At 39.8% G+C, this 24,940-nt stretch overlaps 2 protein-coding genes and 1 non-coding gene across 3 annotated transcripts; 1 reads left to right on the top strand and 2 right to left on the bottom strand.

Moving 5' to 3' along the window:
* Nucleotides 1-298: 298 nt before the first annotated feature.
* On the bottom strand, nucleotides 299-372 carry trnai-aau (transfer RNA isoleucine (anticodon AAU)). The gene has a single exon. It is a non-coding gene; the product is annotated as a tRNA-Ile (tRNA).
* A 2,222-nt stretch (nucleotides 373-2,594) lies between these two features.
* Nucleotides 2,595-8,327, bottom strand: scpp1 (secretory calcium-binding phosphoprotein 1). The gene is made up of 12 exons (XM_049571599.1): nucleotides 8,223-8,327; nucleotides 7,916-7,970; nucleotides 7,600-7,647; nucleotides 7,262-7,315; nucleotides 7,132-7,158; nucleotides 6,980-7,021; nucleotides 5,591-5,638; nucleotides 5,211-5,264; nucleotides 5,062-5,088; nucleotides 3,456-3,497; nucleotides 3,296-3,355; nucleotides 2,595-3,195 (listed from the first exon to the last, which is right to left on the bottom strand). Exons 2-12 carry the CDS (start codon nucleotides 7,967-7,969, stop codon nucleotides 2,755-2,757), a joined length of 897 nt encoding a protein of 298 aa, XP_049427556.1. The 5' UTR covers nucleotide 7,970; nucleotides 8,223-8,327; the 3' UTR covers nucleotides 2,595-2,754.
* A 6,771-nt stretch (nucleotides 8,328-15,098) lies between these two features.
* On the top strand, nucleotides 15,099-24,627 carry sparcl1 (SPARC-like 1). The gene is made up of 11 exons (XM_049572744.1): nucleotides 15,099-15,190; nucleotides 16,230-16,285; nucleotides 17,099-17,164; nucleotides 17,264-18,373; nucleotides 19,844-19,952; nucleotides 20,294-20,415; nucleotides 20,512-20,632; nucleotides 20,716-20,852; nucleotides 21,074-21,222; nucleotides 23,155-23,303; nucleotides 24,215-24,627. Exons 2-11 carry the CDS (start codon nucleotides 16,232-16,234, stop codon nucleotides 24,241-24,243), a joined length of 2,046 nt encoding a protein of 681 aa, XP_049428701.1. The 5' UTR covers nucleotides 15,099-15,190; nucleotides 16,230-16,231; the 3' UTR covers nucleotides 24,244-24,627.
* Nucleotides 24,628-24,940: the final 313 nt, after the last annotated feature.

Genomic DNA, 24,940 nt, shown 5'->3' with positions numbered 1-24,940 from the left:
CAGGAGATAGCCTACATTCAGTTCGCATTGGGGGGGGGGGGGTTGGAACAGGTTAATGAGGGGAGGTACTGCATTATATGTGTATTCTTCCTGTGATGTATATGACCAGTTTTTATTTTGTGGAAAGATGTCGAGACAGGGAAGTATGAATAGTTTGAAAATGTCTGTAATACCTGTAATATCCTCAATAACGAAATTAATTAAAAAAAAAAAATAAAAAAAACTTGAAATATACGTAGTGAAATTGAGGTCCAGCGCACTTTATAACAAAAACATCTCACATGGAAAAAGTCAAGGCTGGCCCGTACGGGGATCGAACCCGCGACCTTGGCGTTATTAGCACCACGCTCTAACCAACTGAGCTAACCGGCCATACTACTCGAAGAAAAAATGACGGTATTTATTCACGATAATATACATTTAAAACTCGCTCTGTTTTTCATTGTGGTTTGACAACATGACCACGCAGGTCAACATTGTGTTAAACTAACACTGAGTCAACTCTTGTAGTATTAAGCTTTAACAATAAATGGCTATTCTAGGTGGTGTAGTTTCAGTAACTAGCTAACTGTCTTCTAAGCTTGCTTCAAGTTGGCTAATATTTACCCATGTGGTCGAAGAAGTCGTTCTCAAATCTTAACGACTCAGCCTAACTACAATTATAAAGTAAAAGTCCTCCTGTCTTCAGTTTTACTTAAATGTAAGCTACAGAAATCAGCGAAAAAAGATTGTCCAAAGTATCACAGGTAAAGTCATATTGGCCCCACATGAAGCTACTGCAGACATGCAACTGGCTACTGTAGCTGGAAGCTAGAGAGAAGCTAGAAAGTCTTGTCATTGCATAGGAATACATAGGAACATAGAAACATAAAAACACTTCATAAAAGACACTGTTTGTCTAAAGCAAGTCATATTTTAGAGGCTGATCACATGTTTTATATATAGAATCTTAACCTGCAAAGGGACCAGTAGTTATTAAATAAATGCAGTGAAGTCAAAAGTAAAATGTGTTCCCTTTGTTGGGGAGTATTGTACTATATGGCTGATTTTAGTTTAAAACTATATATTTTGCTGTAGCATGCTGGTACTTTAACTACATTCATATTTGCAAAGTGATTCAAGTTGTTATACTACTTATTGCCATTTTGTGTAATTAATTGGCCTATACTGAAAGTGCAAACAATTTTAGGTAGGCCATAAAAGAAAAGGAATGTTTTTTTTTTTTTTTTTTTTTTTTTTAAATTAGTTTATCTTTCCATTGCTTCTCTATTGAACCACAATTGGTCACAGCTAGTGATTATTGCTATTTATTAACAAATATCAGAGAAGTTCTGGTGTGCTAGTTTAGAAGTTACCTGTGAGTAATCCTAATTGGTGCAATTACTCCACCTAGACCAGGGGTCAGCAACCTTAACTGTCAAAAGAGACATTTTTGACCAAAAATAATTTTCAAAAATTTGCCTGAAGCCACACAACATATTTGAACCTTATGGTAATACTGTGTATTAAGACTAAAATAGCAGCAACATTAAAAATAGGTCTAAATGAGCATTCAAAAGTATGTTTTACCACAAGATGACTTCTCAGCAGTACTAAATTTATGATTATTTAGTACTCTGCATTGTTGGCAGTGAAAGCAAATGAATCCGTCCACTCACTATCAAATTCTGTATTTTCCTCTGAGACTTTTACTTACTTTTGGAATCCATGGGAGGCTCAAGACGAGCCACTACTGCTGAGGTGTGGCAAAATTTAGAGAAAAAGCTGCCAGGTGGTAGAGCCTCTGGAGAGCTTTAGTTAACTAAACTAGATTTCTCCCAAGGGTAGCTTTGCTGTAATTCACCTTTTTCCCGTGTTAAGTATTGGTACTGTGACCATAATTACTGCACGCGTTATAATTTGGGGTTATTTTTATTACTAAATTTACTGCGTTATTTATGAATGGATACATTATTCATATTCAAGTAATAATAGATTTAACATTATTGAGTACTGGTAAATTATTTATCTATTGTCATTTATAGTACTCTGTGTATTGTTTCATTTGTATTTTCATGTGCAGTGTTTAAGTCATTGTGTTCCCTTGGTTATGAGCTGTTTGGTTCCTTCCTGCCCTTGTTTTGTGAGGACAAGTGTGAGTGATACACAAGAGAGAGTGATTGCCTTGTGCTTAAGAGTGAAGAGAAGTTGCTGTACTCTTAAGTTGAGATGTGTTAGTACTGTCTTGCCATGTTGGTAAAAATTATACAAAGAGGAAGAAACAAAGTGTTGTAGCCTGCGTATTACCCACAACCACCCAACAATCAAGAAAAGAGGGTCACAGTTTCTTGCAAAGCTATTCTTTCAAAGTAGCTTCCCCAGAACCGTATTTCCCTTTAAAATGTAATGGAGAGATTGGAAACACTCAAAACTTACAGTACAGTTGGCTGCTTAAGTACTGAAATATTCTTATGTTACTTTCCACTACTGCCCATGTCTGAATGGTTACATAAAAACACACAGGTACCCAACACCATGATTTTATTATTCTTTTAATTTATCTCAAAACAAAGTAGATGCTTAGGTTACACCATCATCCCAGTAATAATCACTCACACAATAAAACAATCAGCTGCAGGTATCATTATAATGCCAAAATCAACATTCAGAAGCGATGGGTAAGAGCAAAATGTGTCATCCTGAAGTCCTCAGACAGGTCATTTAATACTATTATAGTTCGTAGTGGGAAACATAGAGCTACACAGACGCATGTCATCATCTCCTTAGATGCAACTCCCTCTCATCCTCATCTGGCACCATCAGAAGGTCCACTGAGTGATGAGCATCGTCTCCTATATCCTGGAAGAAGTACTCCTCGCTTTCACAGCTCTGAGTTCCGTTCACACACTCCGGGGTTTTGATTTGCTCCAGCTCCGCGCTGTCGCTGGCATTGCTGTCCTCCGCGCTGTTGCTGGCGTCACTGCTGTCACTGGTCTCACTGGTCTCACTCGTCTCGTTGCTTTCACTGCTGGTGCTCTCACTGCTGTTACTGGCATTCATGCCAATAATTCCAGTGGTGTCTGCACTGTCGCTGGTGGTGTCACTGCTGTCGGTGGGGTTCTCCACCAGCGTCAGGTGGTCTGGATGACCTGTGACCTCTGTGCTGCTGTTGTCCTCTGTGCTTAGGTCATTGATGACGCTTGCAAACACTCGGCCCTGATGGAGAGAACATGCAGGGCATCGTGTTACTCAACTTTAATCTCAGCTAAAGTGTGACAGTTTAAAACCAAGTGTGTGGTCAAAATATTTATCCCACCTTCCGAACATTCTCCTCGCTGCCCATGCTGTCATCTCTGGTTTCCTCCACGGAGTCAGACTGTGGAAATACAGTGAATGATAAGAGCTAAGCAGATACTGGATGGATGCTGTGCCATATAACAGGTGTGGCAAAATACTTAAGACTTAATTGTTCTTACCACATCATCCTCATCTGATTGACTGTTACTCTCCTCTGAAGTCTGTTTGTGGAAAAGAAACATACAGTTTTAGAAAATAATATCTTATTTCCACAATTCCCTTTATCTTTTCTTTCACTTTAATTATATTTTTTTGCAATAGAGTTGGCACAAGTACTACTACTACTACAACTCTTAAAGGAACAGTGTGTAAGATTTAGGGGGATTTAGTGACATCTAGTGGTGCGGACTGCAGATTGCAATTAGCCGAAACCTTCCCAGCTAACATTCTTTCAGTGTTCATTTTTGCAGGGGTTTCTTCGTCTTGAAAACAACAGCATTAGGTCATAAAAACAGTAAAAACACTTTTAAAAAAATCAGTGTTTTTCTGACACTCTCGTAGCGCAGGGGCTGCTAACTATGATGGCTGATGTGAAAACACAAAAATGGAAATGGCCCTGTGCTGTAAATCCCAATCCATCCATGACACAAAATTTTAAAGTCTACACACATTCCCTGTCAAAATGACATAAAATCTTTATGTTCACTTGACACAAAAACTCGTCCCTTGTGAGCTTGATATATATTTTTTAATTTGAGTCAACAATTTTTGAGTTAATTTGACTTGAATTTATAAAGCTGATTTTGCCTAATTAGTTTAAAGCCAATAAACAACACTATCATTGTGCACTTAACATATTGAGGCGTCTTGGGGCTAAATGGGCGGAGTTTCCCAGCATGCCGTGAGACAATGTGTTTGAGGCATAAGTCAAAGAAAACTGTGTTTAAATGTGTTCTAAATCACTCGTTACCCATTACACAGTTATTAACGTTTATGTATTTCACAGTGGTTCTAATGGGTTACAGTTAATGTTGTGGTAAAAGCCATTTTGCATCATGAGTTAAGTAGTGACCTTCAGCCTGTGTGGATATTAGAGTGTTTTACATGAGGTTGTGCTGAGGTGAAATAAACAGCACTTCTTGATGCAGAGTTAATCTCTTTGCCTTATTCTAGCAATCAAGAAACCTAAACTTGCCACAATATACTTTTATAGTTCAATAAAATAATAAGAAAATCTTTGTAAAATGTCTACTAGATGCCTGTTATGTTCATATGACATAAATATAAATGCTCAAACAACAAAATAATTTATGTTAAACTGACATCATATTCCTGCCAGATAAGGGTCATGTGACGCATTTATTTTGTGTCTCGTGTACTCAAAACTGTTACTGTATTGTACTGAATTCAAAGTTTTGAGTGCAAGATGCTTCCAAAAAAAAGTAAGTTGCACAAGCAAATTAGAGTTTAAAGTGTATCCAGAGACAGTGTTTGGTTTTTCTATTTTGGGCTACTGTTGAAATATGGCGATGCAATATAGCGACCTTTGTGGACGAGGACTTGCTCCGTTTGCAGATATTAACGGCTCACTCCACGATAATGACAACACCACTCTGATTTTCATTATACACTAAAGAAAACATATTTACCGTATTTAATTTCTGCCAAGATATCCCTTAAATCCTACACACTGAACCTTTAGAATATAATGAATTTAAGGTCACATATTTACAGAAAGATGTCAGATTAATTAGATGAGAAGATTGACAAATCAAATGAACTTACTTGATTTGAGCTATTTTCTTCGGAGCTCTGCAACAGAAAAAGGAATACATTCCCATTTAGGTCAAAATCAGCACTCAAAAGAGATGCAAAGAGTCATCTGCATTGATAAATAATAATAATCTCTCTGCTGGAGCAAATGTCTGCAGTACCTGAGCCTCTGAGGTGTCATTTTCAGCTGATTGTGAAGCAGACAAACTTTCAGTCTGGAGAAGAAAAACAAAGAGAGCACAAACCACAATATATTTAATTATACATAATAACTGCAACACAAACAGTCATCACATTCAAACTGCTGCTATAACTGGATCCAGTAAAGCAAACAATAGTGTCTGAAATGGAAATGCGTCTTGAGGTCTGGAGAATCTTCAAGTAACCGCACCTATTGTTAGTCTTTCTGCTGACCTTGTCAGATGAACACAACCTGCCTGCAGTCAAATGATTAACGTGTAATGTGTGTTGAGCTCCTGCGCTGTAACGCCAGCAGTCAAATGAGATAAATAGGAGAGGACTGATTTCAGATTGCACTCACCAAGTTAGAATCATCCTCATCTGATTGACTGTTGCTTTCCTCTGAAGTCTGTTTGTGGAAAAGAAACACACTGTGTTAGAACATAATCCAGTGTTTTATTTCCACAATGGAGAGCACAGCAGCGCACAAACATTATTTCTTTTGTTATCTTTGCTAGGTGTAAGCCTGGAGGGGACCATGTGTTTGGTTTTGTGTGTACGTGAGTGTGTGTATCTATCTGTCCACAGCTAATCTCGCAAACTACTGGACCAACCAGCCTAATATTTTGTGCACTTTTTTAGGACTCTATTCTCAACGATCTCTTGTGGTTGCAGTGATTCACAATTGTTGAAAAACCTGTTTAATGACTGTTTTATACCATCACTGACTGCTGACTCCTCACTCCTCTCAACCTGCCAGTAGGGGCGGAAAGTTCTCTGGAAATTGTCTGTTGCAGGCCACATCTTGGTCTTTTTTGTGAGTCAAAAACTGATGCAATGTTTGGTCATTTTGAACCGGAGCATCTGCAAATTAATTCCATACCCCATTTGTTATGATTCACTAAACTTAGTCGCATTACGAGATGAGTAAGTCCCAACTTTTAGTTATCTTCACTGCCATCTTGACTGTAAGGGAGCCAGGAGGGACAGTTCCACCAGCTGCAGCTCTTTGTGGTCCGGCTGTGACCCTGTATTGTACCGTCCTCTGCATAGTGTCATACCACACCAAGAGCAGGGACTGATTTGCCGACTCGATTTTGTAGACTTGCAGATTTTGTTGATTTGGTGATTTTTCCTTAATATTTGTGCATCTACCCCAAGTAAGTAAGCAGGCTATGAAGTGAAATGTTTTTTGTCTGTTTTAATTGTGTTTATTGTTGTTATCTCCTTCTTTGTTGTGCTGTAGCCTACAGACAAACTAAATGCTGTTAAAAGTCCAGTTATGAACAACATGGATCAAAGATTTGTGGCTGTGCTTCAGCTTTTAAGAATACATTCATCCTCATAACTACATCACAGTCTATCTATTTCACATACAGCGCCTGTTAGCAGGAGGAATCAATCCACTCTGTGCAAAGTGCCAAGGCCCTGTAAAAAATATGAGGCATGTTGCATTGTCTAGAGTGGTAGCAATCAGCTTGGGCAGCCCCCACTCTACCAGGTTTATTAATGTAAATACTGACTGGACTTTCTGCACTAAACACACATTTTTCTTACTTATCTATATTTTTCTCTCACTTCAAATCTTTTTTGTTACAATTATCTTTATTATCATTAGAGTTTGTACTTCTACTGCTACTACTACTCTTAAAATGTGATGAATTTGTGGTTATGAACCCTTCAGTAACATGTTTAATGTAGTTTACTGAAGACAATAAAGTGAAACAAAGAGAGTGATGATACAACTCACCTTGTCCTCTGATGTGGATTCTGATGATTCTGAGCTCAGACTCTGAAAAGACACACATTTGATATTGTGAATTTAGACATATTCACAGTACACTGTTAGAATAATTAGAAAATGATTTGCGTTGTGTAGATCACAGAGCAAAATGAACTTACTTGATTTGAGCTATTCTGTTCAGAGCTCTGCAACAGACAAAAGAATACACAACCATTAAGATAAAAATCAGCAGCTAAAAGGGATGCAAAAAGTCATCTGCGTTAGAAAATAATAATCATGTCACAGTACCTGAACCTCTGAGGTGTCATTTTCAGCTGATTGTGAAACAGACAAACTTTCAGTCTGGAAAAACAAAGAGAGCACAAACCACAATATGTTTAATTATACATAATAACTGCAATACCGACAATCATCACATTCAAGCTGTTGCTGCAACTGGATCCAGACGTACAGTAAACTAAACAACAGTGTCTGAGGTCTGGAGAATCTCTGAGTAACCGCACCTATTGTGAGGTTTTCCGCAACCTGCCTGCAGTCAGATGATTAATGTGTACAGGGTGTTGAGTTCCTGCGCTGTGACACCAGGAGTCAAATGAGATATAGCTTTAACTTTTAGTTGCACTCACCGAGTTTGAATCGAGCTCATTTGATTCCAAAACAGCGCTGTATGAAATCTGTCGGAAAGAAATCACAGGTCATATTTTATACAATGGTGGTTTCAGTTGTTCACATTTACAGGCATGCTATAGCCTATGGTTGCAACTGGAAGAGTCAATGACAGTATTATAAAAATTAAAAATTCATCTGTAGAAACAAGCAAACATTTTTGAAATGTTGCTAAATGTGTACTGAATTGCTAAAAGATTAAATTGAAAACCTTAATTATAAGTTAATTGTTAATTAAATGAAACACAATTGTTTTATTTCCTGTTTCATACTTACTGGATTGGCAAGAACTGCTCCAATGAGGCAAAACATGATTATGGTGCCCTTCATTCTGTAACAGACGTGCAGTATGTGATTAATATTGTTGCAAATTTGATTAAATTCAATTAAAAATACCTCTTCCCTCAAGGAAAATTTGACATAATCGGTAATCTAAAACATATAGATAGTTGCTTTAAACTGCTAAACATGTAAAGAAAAAGTTGATAGAAACTAACAATACAACTTAAATGCTCTTGACAGCAATGAAAGTTTGGAATAATGCAAGAAAAATATGTCACAAAATCAATATATGATCAGTTACCTTATTGTCTGTTGGATTCAGAGCTGGTGTGAGAAATGCTGTCAGTGTTCCTTGCTCAGTGGATGTAGCAGCAAACTGTCCTGAGCCACGTATGGAAGCTGGTGGTTGAGGCAGTGAGAGCACGATGTGTGGATATGCTGTAGGAACAACTGTATATATGCAAACCTTAATTACAACAGTTGCATCACTTCCTTCCGGCCGTCTTTCAACTGTGGACATGCGAAGGTGGATTTGTTTCTGGAGAGCGAGCTCAAAACAAACACACACACTGGCACGATAATGCTCACACCACACACACCACAAACACACGCACACGTACTCACACACTGTTGGGTTCATTCAGTCGCTTCGTGTCCTCCACCCTCTCTCACGTCCTCAGTGAAATATAGTTTAGCCTACTAAACCATAGGATTTGTGGCCTGTTGAGAAAACAAGCTCACCCACTCAGAGAGGAAAGGACGGCTAGACAGGGTCATGCTTGTTTCCGGTGAGGTGGATGTTTTTTTCTGTGCTGTCTCGTCAGCCACTAGTTTGATTTTTTTTTTAATATATTTATATAGATTTTATTGTTGTCTAATAATTAATTTCAAGAAGCAGGTGAGAGGCAGTGCCTTGATCGAAGGTAGATTGAAAATACTTTTTAAAAAAAGGAGGAAATTACATTTTTTAATAAGGAGGCTCAAATTTCACGAATAATTCCAGTCATACACGCACATTAAGACAAAAACACTGATACAATTATCATCAAAAAAGCCATTTTTGGCCAAAAATAGAAAAATATACATATCTAAAGCCACAAAACATATTTGAGCCCCATTATAAAGGTAACACAGCCTTTTAAGTTGAATTCAGCCTATCAGCATTACTGATATGTCTAAATGATCATTTATTGATATGTTTAGCACAATGTGGCTATTCTTCAGTGGGCTTTTTTTTGATTATTTGGTACTTTAACTTTGCAGCATTGTTAATAAAAGCAAAAATATATGTGTATGCACTATTAAATTCTCTTTTTTCCCCTGAGACTTTTCCCTTTTTGGATTTGGAATCCACAGCTAGCCTAGCTAGAAGGACTCAAGACGACTGTAGCCATCGCTAGTGATGTTTTCGGGGGGGAAGGCACTAGGCCACAGACGTATGACGCACATTGTAGTTGACGAAATGTTAGAACATTTTTTAAAATCACTGTATAGACTGTAGGCGGCACGGTGGTGTGGTGTTTAGCACTGTCGCCTCACAGCAAGAGGGTTCCTGCTTTGATCCCAGGAGGGACCTTCTGTGCAGAGTTTGCATGTTCTCCCCGTGTCAGCATGGGTTTTCTCCAGGTACTCCGGCTTCCTTCCGCAGTCCAAAGACATGCAGGTTAATTGGTGACTCTAAATTGTCCATAGGTGTGAATGGTTGTCTGTCTCTATGTGTCAGCCCTGTGATAGTCTGGTGACCTGTCCAGGGTGCACCCTGCCTCTCACCCAGTGTCAGCTGGGATAGGCTCCAGCCCCCCAGCGATCCTCAAGAGGATAAACAGTTATGAAAATGGATGGATGGATGGATGGATGTATAGACTGTATGAGAGTTATTCATTTCCATATAATTTTCTGTCAAAGCCACAGGAAGCCACTGGAGAGGGGCTAAAGAGCCACAAGGGGCTCTGGAGCTGCAGGTTGCCCACCCCTGCACTAATAGACATTTTATTAAAATAAATCCAAACCATGTTGTGTATCTCATGACAGTGATAAGCCTCTGTGGACAGGGGCCAATATTTTGGGCTGATCCGATTGTCATTGTAGACTCCCTCATCCATGCACCGATCATTTTGGCTAATCTCTGTAAAGCAGCCCAGTCACCACAAGAAAATATTCTTCAAACCATTCTTACAGTACATCTGTATGTCTCATCTGTAGTATATCCACACTTCTAAAGTGACATAGTACATGAGCTGACTTTGTCACTGTAAGGTGAAGGGAATGGTGGATGGTGTGACACCTACGTGAAACAGCTGCCAAGCTGCAGACTACTGTTTGAGACTGCTTGGTTTTTGGCGGCCTTTCCGCCTACGTTTTTGGCGATGAACCTGAATGTTTTTTTTTCACAGCACCTGGGTGTTTTTAGCAGCACGCGGTGGTGTTTCCCAGCACTGTTTGAGCCACAAAGCCTGGGTGTTTTTCAGTGACCCATGCCTTTTGCTTTTCCAGTGCATATCTGTCACCAAATGTGGGTGTTTTAAACCAAAACATGATATTTTCCTGACCATAACCAAGTGTTTTGTGCCTAAACTTAACCACACCTTCACCACAAATGTAATATTTCAATGTATCTGCTACAAAGTCGTTTACAAATGTAACGTACCTGTGATTTGCAGAAATGTATGATGCAAACATTTTTTTCTGGCAATTGGGTTGCTATAAACACATATCCGCATATGAATGCAGATAATTTTTTGAAAGCTAATATGAAGCTAAGTTGTTGTCAGGTGATAGCTGATGGGTTCTGAAATTGCACTTCGTCCAATGCCTTACAACACGGACTGTTTACGTGCCATTTAAACATGGTTCGTCAATACTACTCAGACTGCAAACAGATTACAAATGAAAACCAGAACACTTCCGATATCAAACTCTTGTCCTGTCGCCCACAGATTCTACGTACATTTGCGTATATCCGTTTAAAGAGATTATGCAACCTGTTGTCCTCAGTGTTATGTGATGTTGTTGGAAACAAGACGTGTTCTTGGAAGTAGGACATGTACAGTATGGACACCTAAATAAAGACTTCTATGTTTCCTCCCTGAGGCTCATAATTGCTTCCTGGATACCCATATATGGTCAGGCCTAAAATAAGATTACAGATTCCTTGTTTAACCTCACTCTGGATTTCAACCGTGCAAAAGAAACATGTAATTAGACTGGTTGTTCGCCAGTCTGGAGCTGTTTGCCAAAACCACAGCTACCAGAGAGCGGAGAGGACGATTGATGCATGTTGTGGCTCACAGACTGGCAGTCAACAGTGTCTGCCCTGAGGTTACATACGTTTTTATGATGTATCCAACATGTCAGCCAGACATCTGATGCATCAAGGTTATTGATTTGCTTAATGTGATATGCAGTTTTACAACAAGACAGACTAGTAATAGAGCAGTAGACTCAAATCTGATCCTCAACGGCCAGAGTGATGCAGGTTTTTGTTGCTCCCTGGTGTTTAATGAGCAGCAGCTGAGCCAATAATGAATCATTAACTAATCAAGGAGGAACAGAAGCCTGCAGGACAGTGGCAATTCAGGGACAGCATACCCGAAAATAACTCTAGTACTTGCCTCCAATTTCAAAGTTATTTACATGACTGTTTTCATTTTCATGCTGCTTCTGCTCCATCACATTTCAAGGGTAAATATTGTACTTTGCATTCCACTACCCTAAATTGCTTTAGCTAGGAGCTGCTTTGCAGATTTACAGGATTAATGCAAAAAATATAATTAACAAATACATTCTGATTCATTATTATAGATTAAGAGGCTCAGCAGTATGAAATATAGTTAAGATTAGCCTAACCTTTACCAGCTGTAACACTGAAGTGATGCTGAATGTATCAATAGTTAAAAATCCAGTTATGTAGTATTATATTGAGATGGGTTATTCTGCATAACGAGTACTTTTTGCTTCAAATACTTCTGTACTTTAATTAAGTAAAATTTAGAATGCAGGACATTTACTAGTAACAGAGTATTCCTACCCTGTTGTATTGGTACGTTTACTAAAAGATCTGAGCACTTCTTCCACCACTAACTGTAGAGAATTTTACTTGAATTTTACGAAGTTCAGTTTCAGTATTCACAGCGACTGACAACGTCACCTGAAATGTCCAGTGTGTGGGATTTAATGGCCTCTAGTGGTGAGGTTGCGGTTTGCAGCCAGGTTAAACTTCACTTAAAGCGTGCCAAGCATGTAAGACAACTACGGTGGCCTACACAAAAACGCATATGGCTATAATAATAAGGCCAGTTTTTAGTTTGTCTGTTCAGGGCTACTGAAGAAACATGGCAAACTCAGTGGAAGAGGACCTGCTCTGTATATAAACTGCTTATTCTGAGGTAATGAAAACACAACTATTCTTATGTTCAAGTGATTATAAACTAATGAAAAAATAGATGAATATTATATACCATGTCTGTCATATGCCCCTGACTTCAGTCATATCACATGTATCATAAGCAGATAGAGTCTGCCCAGTTATCACGTAACTGTAAGTGCTCAGAATAAAATGTAAATTTCTAACATCTACATTTCCATTGCAGCTGCTGATGAACATCACCTGATATGTTTAAAAGCTCCAGAGCAGACACTGAATGGCTCTTTTGGCGAATCTGCAATGTCAAATGAGAAGGAGTGCATTACAATAAGAACACTTTGATAAAAAGACAAATCTTGCAAAAGTGAACTAAAATATATCTTCAACTCTTTCTGCGGTCATGAGCAATGGATAAAAATACTTGAAATAAAATGGTGACAGATATTTGTCATGTTGTTAATCATCATGTCACTCATCATTTCAGAAATGTTTGAATAACACTTAGTGGCCTGAGCAGCACAGGCCTGTGGCAGAGTGACATCTAGTGGCCAAAAGTATGTATTAGCGCTGTCCTAAAACTGTGTTTCATGTGACAAGTTTCACATGAGTTTGGTTTGGTTTTATTCTGTCATAAGCAACCTACACATGATACAGTTGTTCCAATATTTAATAAGACAAAAGAATAAAAGCAAAACAAAAAAAAATTCAATTCAACATGAGACCTGGACATTTAATTAAATGTATGTAGAGCCTTAGGCGTAGATTTTAAAGAGATTTTAAAGATTCAGTTATTTACAAAATGTGCATTTTTCATCCCAATGAAAACATAAAAAGTTGTAGTTTTATTTTTACAAAATTGAAGACATTTGATGCAGAAAAGACAAAAACTGGTGCATAAACAATTCACCAGGATGCAGGAAGTTATGTTTTTGAAGCTCAAAATTTCCTGGGGGAGGACCCCAAACCCCAGGTTACATATGTGTTCAGGGACGAGATCATATGTGCATGATTGCTGGCACTACAGGACCCATCATAAAAGCATGCACTGGGGCCCGTCGCAACTACCCTACGCCACTATATGTGTTCCCTCCAATGTTGAAACAAAACTTTTGCTCTTGGTTATCAGGAGCAAAACTGAATATAGAAAACGTAATATTTCATTACATTCTAGTTCTGTTCTAAGTCAAATATCATTATATGTTTGAATTTGTCATGTATCTATGTTTTACAAGTGTATTCTAAATAACAAACCTGGATTTGTATAGACCGTCAGATTTTTTTTAACTTTCTTCCTCACTCTGTGCATGCGTCCCCAAAACAGAGTCAATAAATGATACAATTCTTAAAACTTGGGCTCAATTTAGACGCCATTTTGGCCTGCATACATTCTCTGTCGGGGCTCCTTTGTCAGCTAATCACGCCTTCCCTCTGTCTTTACTGGACAATACCTTTGCTGTATGGGCTAGGCTGGGCATAAAAACCATAAGAGACATGTATGTCGACTCCATTTTTGCATCTTTTCAACAATTAGTTGATAAATTTTCACTCCCTAAGGCACAATTTTTTAGGTACCTTCAAACGCAGCACTGGGCCCGTACCGCATTCCCAGAATTCCCAGCTCTACCCAATCCTTCAAACTGAGGTGTTCCTGAGACCTCTTGCCTCATTGAGAGGGGCGATCTCGTTAATATACTCCAATATTTATGACCTTCATCTGGGCTCCTCTGCTACTCTTAAAACAGTCTGGGAGACAGATTCAGGAGTGACAATCCTAGATGGGGAGTGGCTGGAAATCTTGAGGAGAGTGCATAAGTCTTCAATTTGTGCTAGACACAGCTTTATGCAATGCTGGATCTTTCATCAAGCTCACTACACCAAAGCTCGGCTTGCAAAAATGTTTGATACAGTGTCTCCTTTGTGTAACCAATGCCAACAGGCCACTGCAAGTTACATACACATGTTTTGGAGCTGCCCCTCATTGAAAAGATTTTGGTCTGAAATTTTTCTTACATTGTCCAGGGTAATTGGAAAAGATATCGCCCCTAATGCTCTGACCGCTCTGTTTGGTGTGTGGTCTTCGCAATCTGTTCTTTCTCCTGCTAAAAAAGATTTAATTGCATTTATTTAATTGCAACCCTGCTGGCCAGGAGGTTAATTCTGTTGAAATGGAAATCCACAGTCCCACCCACCTATACGATCTGGATCAAAGAGGTGCTTTATTTTCTCAAGCTGGAGAAAATCAGACTGACCCTGTCTGGTAGAACTGATTCATTTGATGGAACTTGGACCTCTTTTTTTGTCTTATGTGAACAGCACAGAATGTCAGATCTCTTTGGACTGAAATGGGAATTACAACAATGTACCTTGCATGAGATGTTTTTTTTTTTCTTGCTATGTAACTTTCCATCTTCTGTTTTTCTTGTGCTTGAATGGGGTAGGTGCCAGGGGTGGTGGGTGAGGGGAGAGGGATGTTGAGTCTTGTTATATGGCTCTGTTAAACTGACAACTGTAACACAGAACCTGTGAACCACTGTATTTTTATCTGAAAAAAAATCAATGAACAGATTGTTAAAAAAAATAAATAAATGATACAATGTGTAAAAATAAGTAAATAATAAGAATAAAAATAACCCAGAGGAAACAAGGTACCTAACTGAAGTTCAAAGCAGGATCTATTTCTCTCCCTCTTTGTATCTCTGTAGCCCAAAGACCCTCCCAAAGTAAAAAAAAAAAAAGTGTTGGCACCATAGACCCAGAAAAAAACTCTGTGTGTGTGTGTGTGTGTGTGTGTGTGTAGCATGCCAGTTTGTGTGGACAGTGTGAGCGCTGTCTCGAATACAAAAGGACACCTTCACAGGTTCAACACAGGCAAAGATTCTCATTTCTCTTGCTACTGCCAGCCTCAGGTAAAAACCTAATTACTGTCTTTTTACATTGTTTTGAACGGTAGTTTGTTAATGATCAATAGAGGTGCATTGACTAACTAATTTGCAGTCAGATTGGTGTGTGTTGTATGCAGTGACCACTGGCTTGGTTATGCTGTAGCCTCGTTTGTGACAGCCAAAACTTTATGTTGATGCTTAATGGTGACATTTATGCCTTAATTATTTCTGTGCATATGAAGAGATACTGTCACTATTATTATACCGTCTACGTTGTGATGTACTAACTAATATACTGCACATAATATTTTGAATGTTGCTTACTTATAGTTGTGCATAATCTACATATCAAGATGTACTTTTATAGTTTATGTATTTTAAGAATAACCTCAAAAAATCAAATAATTTGTATTAAATAATGTGAGTGATAACAACCATCATGTAATATACATAGGTATTACGTTAAATATGAAAAGTTAATATGTGTCATTACCAACATTACCACAATAAGATCACATAAAACTGTGTGATTTATCAGTTTTAGTGAATTTTCATACACACACACTCCCCGTCGACAACTATTTGGGGTTTAGTGGGCCAAATCGGAGAGCTATTGTTCCCCTGGACAGGCCCACTAGTGTCTGTTTTGTTTCCGTCCCGAGAGACAAAAAGTTTGTGGACTTAGTCAACTTTTTCCAGTCTGGTAGCTTCTGATGTTTACTTAGGCTCTGAATGTGACTTTTGAGAGAGAGGCGCATCTCAGAGGCCTGTAACCTTGACAACGGTGGAGGCCAATCGCGCCGCTCTGCTTGTCATGAAAGTGTTGGCAGCACACAGATGCACTCATTTGTTTTAACTTTGAAGGCTTTGCCAAGTTCATGTCTTTGTTGTGACCCGTTAGAAGTCAGATTGTAATGTATTCATTGCTCACAATATGTTTTGTTAAATCAGGTTATCTAATTTTCATCTCTGCAGGGATTCACGATAATGTAAATTAGCACATGTAATTAAATTTGGGCTAGATGTAAGCCTGATGTTTTAAGTATTCATTTTAATGTCTCAGGTATGAGGGCCTGCTTGGTATTCCTTTGCTTCCTGGCAGCAACATTTGCCCTGTCTGTGAGTAATATTTTTCTTAATTTGACATCGAATTTCACCATGAGAGAACTGACAAACAAAAGATGTGATATTTTTTTTATTGCAATTTGGGCATTAAAGGAACAGTGTGTGGGATTTAGCGACACCTAGTGGTGAGGATTGCAGATTACAACCAGCTGAAACTGAACTCCCGGTCAGAATTCCTTCAGTGTTGATTGTTCAGTAGGTTTTTACCGGGAGCCAAATTATTCACAGGGGTCTCTTCCTCTCCAAAACAAGCGAACCATGTGATTAAAACCGGTAGAAAACACAGAATAAAGCAGTTTCACATTACAAATCATTTTCTCCAATGCTGTTCAGTCATTGCAGACAGGCGTTAGCCCAGCACATGCAAATTTGTGCTCACCTTTTCTCCAATAACTTAAGATCGAGACATTCAGGAGGTTTTTACCGGGAGCCAAATTATCCACAGAGGTTTCCTCCTCTCCAAAACAAACAGACCGAGTGATTTAAACTGGTAAAAACACTGAATAAAGCAGTTTCACAACGTTTCCACGATGGCCAACATGGAAACATGAATGGCTCTATCTGGAGTCAGTTTAGTTTTCCGTTCTGGGCTACTACCCCATGGACAAGGACCCTCCCTATGTAGATATAAACAGCTCATTCTAAGGTAACGAAAATATGGCCGTTCTTATTTTCTGGTGATTATACACTAAAGAAAACATACTTATTTCATTTTTTTATTACTGCCAATATAGCCTCCTAAATCCTACACACTGGACCTTTAACTGAATGGATGTTCATGTAATTAATTATACCCATTATATCTAGGTAAAGAGTAAACCTCATGGAAAACATCATGGATTGCACAAGACTTCACATACAGCCAAAGAAAAGGTAGAGCAGGACTCTACACTGACGTTTTAAACATGTATTTGAAACATAAAATGATTCCATGTTGTATAAAATTCACATTTTCCCTTTCTCCAAAATAAGGACGTTATCACAGAGGAGGCCAACAAGCCACAGATCTTACCCACTTTAGTCACGTTTGAGGCCAGCAGCCAGGAGCAGGAAGATGAAGAACTGAGCTCCCAAGACAATGCTAACGCTAACAAGGAGGAGGGAGAGTTTGAGGTGTCTGAGAGGAGCGACAAAACGACTGCAGTCCTGCTGAGCGAGGAGGAGCTGGTGGACCTCCTGAAGAAGGAAGCAGAAGAAGAGCAGGAAGCAGAAGAAAGAGCGCTAGAGGAAGAAGAAGAAGTGGAGATGGACAAAGGGAAAGCAGAGTCTGGTGAGGTTGTGGAGACCACTGAAGACAAGGAGGTGGAGGAGAGGAAGATGGACGACAAACTAGAAGTGGAGGGAGATGATAAAGAGGTGACAGATGAGGAGGAAGAAGGAGTAAAGGAAGATATGCTGGAGAAAGAGGAGGAAGAAGAGGTGGAAAATATGTCACTCAAGGAAAAGAAGGAAAAGTCAGTTGAAAAAATTGCAGACAAAGAGGTACAAGGGGCATTTCTGGAGGAGATAGATGGAAGCACAGAGTCAGAGATTCCAGCTGATCTTGACTACGCTGCCGACAGTGGCATCTTACAGCCTCTCCAGACTGTATCCGCTAAAATAAAACCCCAGCCTGATGACACACTGCCTGATTCAAAACCAGATGTTAAAGTGAAGGAAGACGGTGAGAGAGAACTGCCCATCATCACAGATGACTATGAACAGGACGTTCAAAACACTGAGGCAGTAGACAGTGAGGAGGAGTCTGATCAAGACAGAGACTCACAGGCAATATCTAAAGATGTCGATAAGAAAGAACCTGAAGCAAACACAGACCCTCATGAACCAAAAAGCACTACAGAGTTCGAGTCAGGTTCCCGACCAGCTGGAAAGGAGGAAGAGAAAAGTAAGAACGAGAGTGGCAGTCACACCAAGGGAAAGACAAGGAAGCAAAAGAAGAACAAGAGGGCGAGGAAGCACTCTCCACAGAGCGAGGAAACACAGTCTGGACAGGAACAGACCCAACAGGATCCTCAGGTGTCTGAGGGCAGCAGCATTGACAATACAGTCCAAAAGGCAAAGAGGAGAAGGGCAGGAAAATGGGTAATGCATACTTTTTTAAAACTCCGATGTAAACCCATGCACAGCAATACCAGATGCTCAGAGCAACTGATACAAAGAGCTGTTTAGGGAGGCAAATGGTAGATAGCACAGGACTTTCACCCAGGTGACTGGTGTTTGTGTTCTGTGTGAAACCAAAATCAGTGCTCATTTTTTTTTAATCAGAATGTTGCATAAGTTATGTATGGATGTTACATACATCATGTCGTGTTCAAGTGGTAACCTGGGGCTGGAAAATGAAGTCAAAACAGAAGTGTCAGAAAGTGCAGTTCCTTGAATGGCCACTTGAGGCTGGCTCCAAAAGTGAGTCAATCCCCATAGACCCTCATGTTAAAATGCCAAACTTAACAGTAGAAATAAACATGCTCACAGCCTGGAACAAAAAACACTTTTGGTCTTTATAGCTAATGTCCCCTTTCGTAAAAACTGTACAGCTCACCCATTTACATTTTATTAAGGCTTAAAATTAGGCATGATTAAGGACATGGCCGCTTTAAGTCACAGGCTGTCTGCGAGGCCTCACCTTGGGCTCTCAGTCAGACCCACCCCTCTTGTTCATTTTTACGGTGACTTCTGGCTCCAAAAAAACACAAGATGGTGACGGCCAAAATGCTGATCTCTAGGCTTCAAAATGGGTGTCCAGAAACCATTGGGTGGTGTCACGGTAGCTACATCCATTATTTTAAACAGTCTCTGGTCATGTCACATATTTATGTCAGGTTATGTTATGTGTAACCATAACCCCGTCACAAACGTATTCATTTTCACCCAAACCATGATCTATTTTCTAAACCTACCCAAGAAGTTTTGTTGCTTAAACCTAAGTATGGCTGTTTCATAATGTTAACCACTCGTTAAAATGTGTTTCACACAGGAGACAGCTGCGCGTCTCATACAGACTGTAAAGGGTGCCTTGTGGCTTTGGTATCAGACTGGTGGTGTGACAGAGCATTGATACTAGACAACCCAACCACGAACCTAACCATGATTGTTTCATAGTGTTAAGCACATGTTAAAAAGACAAATGTGAAATTACTTTTCCCTGACTCACTTACTTCTCCAGCTGTTGCTGGACTCTTGGGGGGATGGAGAGGGATAGCAGGTCAACAAAAGCGACACATTTTGGTCATTTTGCTAACAAGGGGGATGGCAACCCTTCCTCAAACTGCCTACTGCTTATAATTACCAGGTGGCCAGAAACAAGACTCCAATGTTGCTCCATATCTTCTGCATGTATAAACAGGCAACTGTTGCTCATATCAGCTAACAGTTAGATGTCAGTGTTGTGTCTACAGAGTGATTCTGGTGCCCCCCAAGTGGCCAAAACATCTGTTAATGCTGGTTTTCATTAGGGGACAGTGACATTTACTTTGCTGTTGTGCTGCAGTCTGATAAATAAACACATTTATTGTCATCTTCTCAAGAAATTACTTTTTCACATCTCTTTTCCAGGGTCCTTTGGTAGGAATGAATCCAGTGCAGATAAGAGCCACGGTGGATCTCTACCCCAGTTCCAGACCCCCTCTTGGTGGAGGCGTCCATCACCCAGAAGCCCCTGCTGGTTGGTTAATTCAGCTTTCACCATACTGACTAATGCACTATCCCAACAGCCTCACACGGGAATCTGCTGACTTGATCATTTAGCTAGAACTTCCGCATGAATAGTGTCAGTCTGCTTCACGGTCGCTACCAAAACACAGCTCTGTGGGCTTAAGGAGTGAATGATGGAGATCAAGTTGAATTTAATCGCTGTGCAAACTCAAATGGTGGAGGAATGTAGGGGACGTTGTGCAGTGCCTATAGCTCATCAGTTATCACACTGTAAAATAAAACCAAACCAGTTCTGAGAATGACTCTTCATATCCTTGGTTTTAAAATTCTTGTGCTTGTCTTTTCTTCTAGATCCATGCGACAATTTTCCCTGCAAACGTGGAAAGACGTGTAAACTTGATGCAGACAATAAGCCAGGCTGTGTGTGCCAAGAGCCGTCTGAATGTCCTCCCAGTGTGAACGACTTTGATCATGTAAGTATGGATGACCTGTTAATAAGGGCTAAACTGGGATGGTGTATAACAGCTACTGTATAGCATTTGATTGTCGCTCTTGTTGAACTCCTGAAGGTTTGTGGGACAAACAACAAAACATATGCTACGTCATGTGAACTCTTTGCTACTAAATGCAAGCTGGAGGGCACTAAGAGAGGACACAGACTTCATCTGGACTACACTGGGCCTTGCAAAGGTGAGTGTTAAGCCTTGTGGAGAGTATATGCTTTAAACAACAACATTATTTGACCCTGATCTTTCTCTCTGTTTCTCTCTCAGTAATACCTCCTTGTGTGGACACTGAGCTGGTCCAGTTTCCTCTACGAATGAGAGACTGGTTGAAAAATGTGCTGCTGCAGCTCTATGAACATGACTCCATGACTCCTGGCTTCCTCACGCCTAAACAGCGTTTTAGAGTAAGATGCATTGCTCAGATGATTATGTATTGATAAACTGGGATTCTTAGGCCTCTTAAAAACTGTGTATATAAATCCTAATCTTAAAAAACACTACAATAGTACTTGAATTTGTTGTCTTATTTATATCCAATCAATAAGTCAATGAATGAGTCAATCAGAAAGTCACATAGCACATTTGGGAAAAGGAAAGATTATGCACTATTTTGTGTATTCTGTAGGTGAAGAAAATCTTTGAGAGTGAGCGGCGTCTTCATGCTGGTGATCACTCCGTTGAGCTGCTCGCGCAGGACTTTGAGAAGAACTACAACATGTACATCTACCCAGTGCACTGGCAGTTTGCACAACTGGACCAACACCCTTCTGACAGGTAGATTTTATTCAGTCCAGTTACCAGAAGGAAGTGTACGCTTCTGCAAACTATTAATAAATCACATTTGTATGTTTCATTCACCAACATTTCTAAAGTGACATAGCATATAAGATGACTTTGTCATGGTAAGGTGAAGGGGATGGGGGATGGTGTGACAACTAGGTTGTCAAGCTACAGACCACTGTTCAAGACCAATGAATGACAACACTGGTTGTTTTTGGCAACCCTTTGCTGTGTTTCCACTGGTGTTTGTGGCACCAAACCTGGGTGTTTTTTAGTGACACATCAGGGCGTTTCCTAGCAGTGTGTGAGCCACCGAACCTGGATATTTTTCATCGCCCTGTCCCTGTTTTTCCAGCAGCTTTTGTGCCACAAAATTGAGTGTTTTAAGCCCAACTATGATCTTTTCCAAACCATTACCAAGTGGTTTCCGTGCCTTAAAGCCGCTACAAGGAACTTTTAACTGGATATGCAAAAGTCTCTCGTTTCTGCTGATGTCTGTGCGTGACCTACAACAGCAAATGGGACCATCAGTGTGAAGATAAGCTATTTCTATACAGTGTATATCCATACCTTTAGGAAACTGTGTCCGGTCCGCACCAGGTCGCTTCCAGGACAAAACGATTTACGGCACTCAGACGGCACACTGCATCTTACCTAGCTGCTTACATTTATAGTGACTCTTATAAATAGTCGCGATTCCTCCTCCTCGACTCAACGTTCGCGGGGAGTTAAAATAGCAGCAATCATCAGGTTAAAGTTCTGTGAAAGCACTGGACTCACCAACAGTCAGTCACGTCTCAGTCACACAGAGAAAATCCAATCCTCGGGAAGTCAGGAAATCCTTCAGGATAAACGTTTTGGTCGCTAGCGATCTAGCATTTACCAGCCCAATCCTGGCAGCCGGTCCACGGCGTTAGCTGTCCGGGGAGCCACACACAGAGGCCGCAGGTTGTGCAGATTCACCCCGCGTCAGCGGGGACGATGAGAGCAGGGACCGCGGGGCTGGAACACCTCATCCGGGCCGACGACAGGTACCAGCCAGGCGTCGACAAGTGCCAAGAAATAAAGAGGCGAGGCACCGCTCCATACTCAGTCCAAGAAGCCGTGGAAGTGCTCACCAAACAGGCCTTCAGCCTTACCGGCCGACCGCTGCGTTTACCCCGGCGGCGGGGGCGCTTATGCCGGAGAGGTGGAGCTGGGGCGCAGCAGAGGTGAGCTGGGATCCCCGATAGGAGTGAGGGCAAAGTTTTCCCGTCTTGTTGTTTCATTCATTCTCAAAACAAACACATGCGCGAGCCAGGTAAGCATCTTTATGACAATACGCGCTAGAGCTCATGGGAAATGTAGGCTTCATTCCGGCAAAACACTACCGCTTTTGTCCACAGGGTCGCCAAAATCAACTCAAAATGAAAGTTTCTTGTAGCGGCTTTAACCTAACCACACCTTAACTGCAGCATTTTTGAGAAATTTAAGCTTTTATTGTATCAAATAACATACAAAAAAATAGAAATGTAATGTATCAGTGGTTTGCAAAAGCGTACCATGGCAACATTTTTCAGGCAACTGAGTTGTTTTATTCTCCTAAAAGTAAACTTTGATTTTTCTCAACCTTTATATTTCATTTAAAAATGATCATAGAGTATGGAGTTTCACTAGTATGTGTTTAGAAGCCAATACTACACTGAAGTCACTAAAACCAGTATTTTTGCTTATGGTGTTAACTATCACGATGATAGTTAACAACACAAGCAAAAATACTGGTAGGATTGGCGGATGTCAAAGCTTTAACAGAACCACTACCACCAAGATGATGTGTCATAAAACCCATCTATGAGTCTAAATATAATGCAAACATACTGTACTGTGTGTGTATATATATATTAAATGCTCAGTTATCAAATCTTGATGTTCACCTGTCCCATGCAGAGTCTTGTCCCACTCAGAGCTGGCTCCACTTCGAGTCCCTCTGGTGCCGATGGAGCACTGCACCTCCCGCTTCTTCCAAGAGTGTGACGCTGACAAGGACAAGCAGGTGTCCTTTAAAGAGTGGACTTCCTGCTTTGGTATCAAGAATGGTAAGAGCTAACAACAGCATGTCAGCACCATACTGTGGTAAAACTCTACCTTGAACATTTTTTCTCAACATTAATGACAGCTTTAAAATTTACACTTTGGCTCTGATGATTTTCTACAAGCAGTTAGTTAACTATTTAGGCACATTTACTTTACATGTGTCACTCTCATGTGTTTCTTTTTAGGTTTTAAAAACTCTTTTCCTCACAACAGTGTAATGCCTGAGAATACATATTCAGTTCCAGACACAACATTACACAATGACGCAACTGATTTCCTGAATCGATTTGATTCCTACTCACAATTTTGTCTTAATTTTGGACTGATATTGATACTGACTGATTTTAAATTATTGTATTTTTAATGTTGTTTTGTGAGTGGACCCCAAGAAGACTAGCAACCACTTTGTGGAAGCTAATGGGGATCCAAATAAAGAATAAAGGTCCTGATTTAATTCAATTTTCTATTCAATTTGATGCAAAATCAATTCAGGAAGAGATATTTCAGTTACAATTCCAATTTTGCTTGAATATGAAAGAGATTCCCAGAACAACTAATGCTGTAAATTATACAAGCAATTATTTTAAAAAAGACGAAATTCAGAACAGGAATTGAATATTTAATAAATCTAGTCCCGGGGCCAGTTTAATGCTGTTGAGATTAACATGGTTAAAGTTTTAAGCATCGGCTGGAAAAGGCATACATAATATTACAAGACAGATCTTTAAGTTTATGAACTGATATCAGATCATTCAAAGGAAGATTGATTTGAACTGGTTATAGTGATTTTATAACCCTAGCTTTAGTGTACGTATATAGCAATTACTTTGTGTAACGCAGCCAGTTTGTCCATGATTTATTTTTATGTCTGCTATAATACTCCTATGATTCCACCTATCCGTTCTCTCCACAGATGATATGGATGCCAACCTGCTATTCTGAGCTCCATGTCCTTCCTCATCTACAACAGAAGCTTATTAAAGCTGCTCCAACAGTGCAGCTTGAGACAGACGCCTCCATGAACCTCTGTAACATAAGGAACTCATACTGATGAAAGAAACTCATTTTTACCTCCTGCTATAGAGGGCAAGTGTTGATGGTCATCGCTGTTATTTTGTGTCAGCTTGAATCTGTGTTCTGTAATGTAGACTACGCTGCTAGAATGATTTTAATAGAATATAAAAAGGTGTTATTTTTTAGCTGGTTTTTATCCAGAAACTGTTTTCTAATGCATTCCAACCTGGGGAAAAGTTTACATCAGCTCATTAGCAGAGAAGGTGTTGTAAATGGGGCTTTGAGAGATCTGCGGTTTGTATGTTAGAGTGATTTAGTGCAGAATTCCTCCTTAAATCAAAGTTAAGTACACTTATGTTACAGTAGGAGATGTAAAACAGTAACTGTGTGTCTTATCTTAGTTGCAAATGCTGTAAATGTTTGTCTTTGCTTCCTACATTTCATTGTAGCTCTTAATTAAAGCTTTATGGACAGCAGTGGACTTCACAATATCATGACGTAGAATAGTTCTGTGCACCCTCTCATTGACGACAACTTTTTTTACAGCCCTGAAATAAAAGCTGTTGCATCATTTCGGTGGATAAACATAAACATCAGTTTATGCTTTAATATCATGTTTTATTTG

Source organism: Epinephelus fuscoguttatus, linkage group LG3 (assembly GCF_011397635.1).
Source record: "Epinephelus fuscoguttatus linkage group LG3, E.fuscoguttatus.final_Chr_v1".
Classification (NCBI taxonomy): Eukaryota; Metazoa; Chordata; class Actinopteri; order Perciformes; family Serranidae; genus Epinephelus; species Epinephelus fuscoguttatus.
The sequence above is the reverse complement of the archived record's forward strand: the minus strand, read 5'-3'. Positions and strand labels throughout refer to the sequence as shown.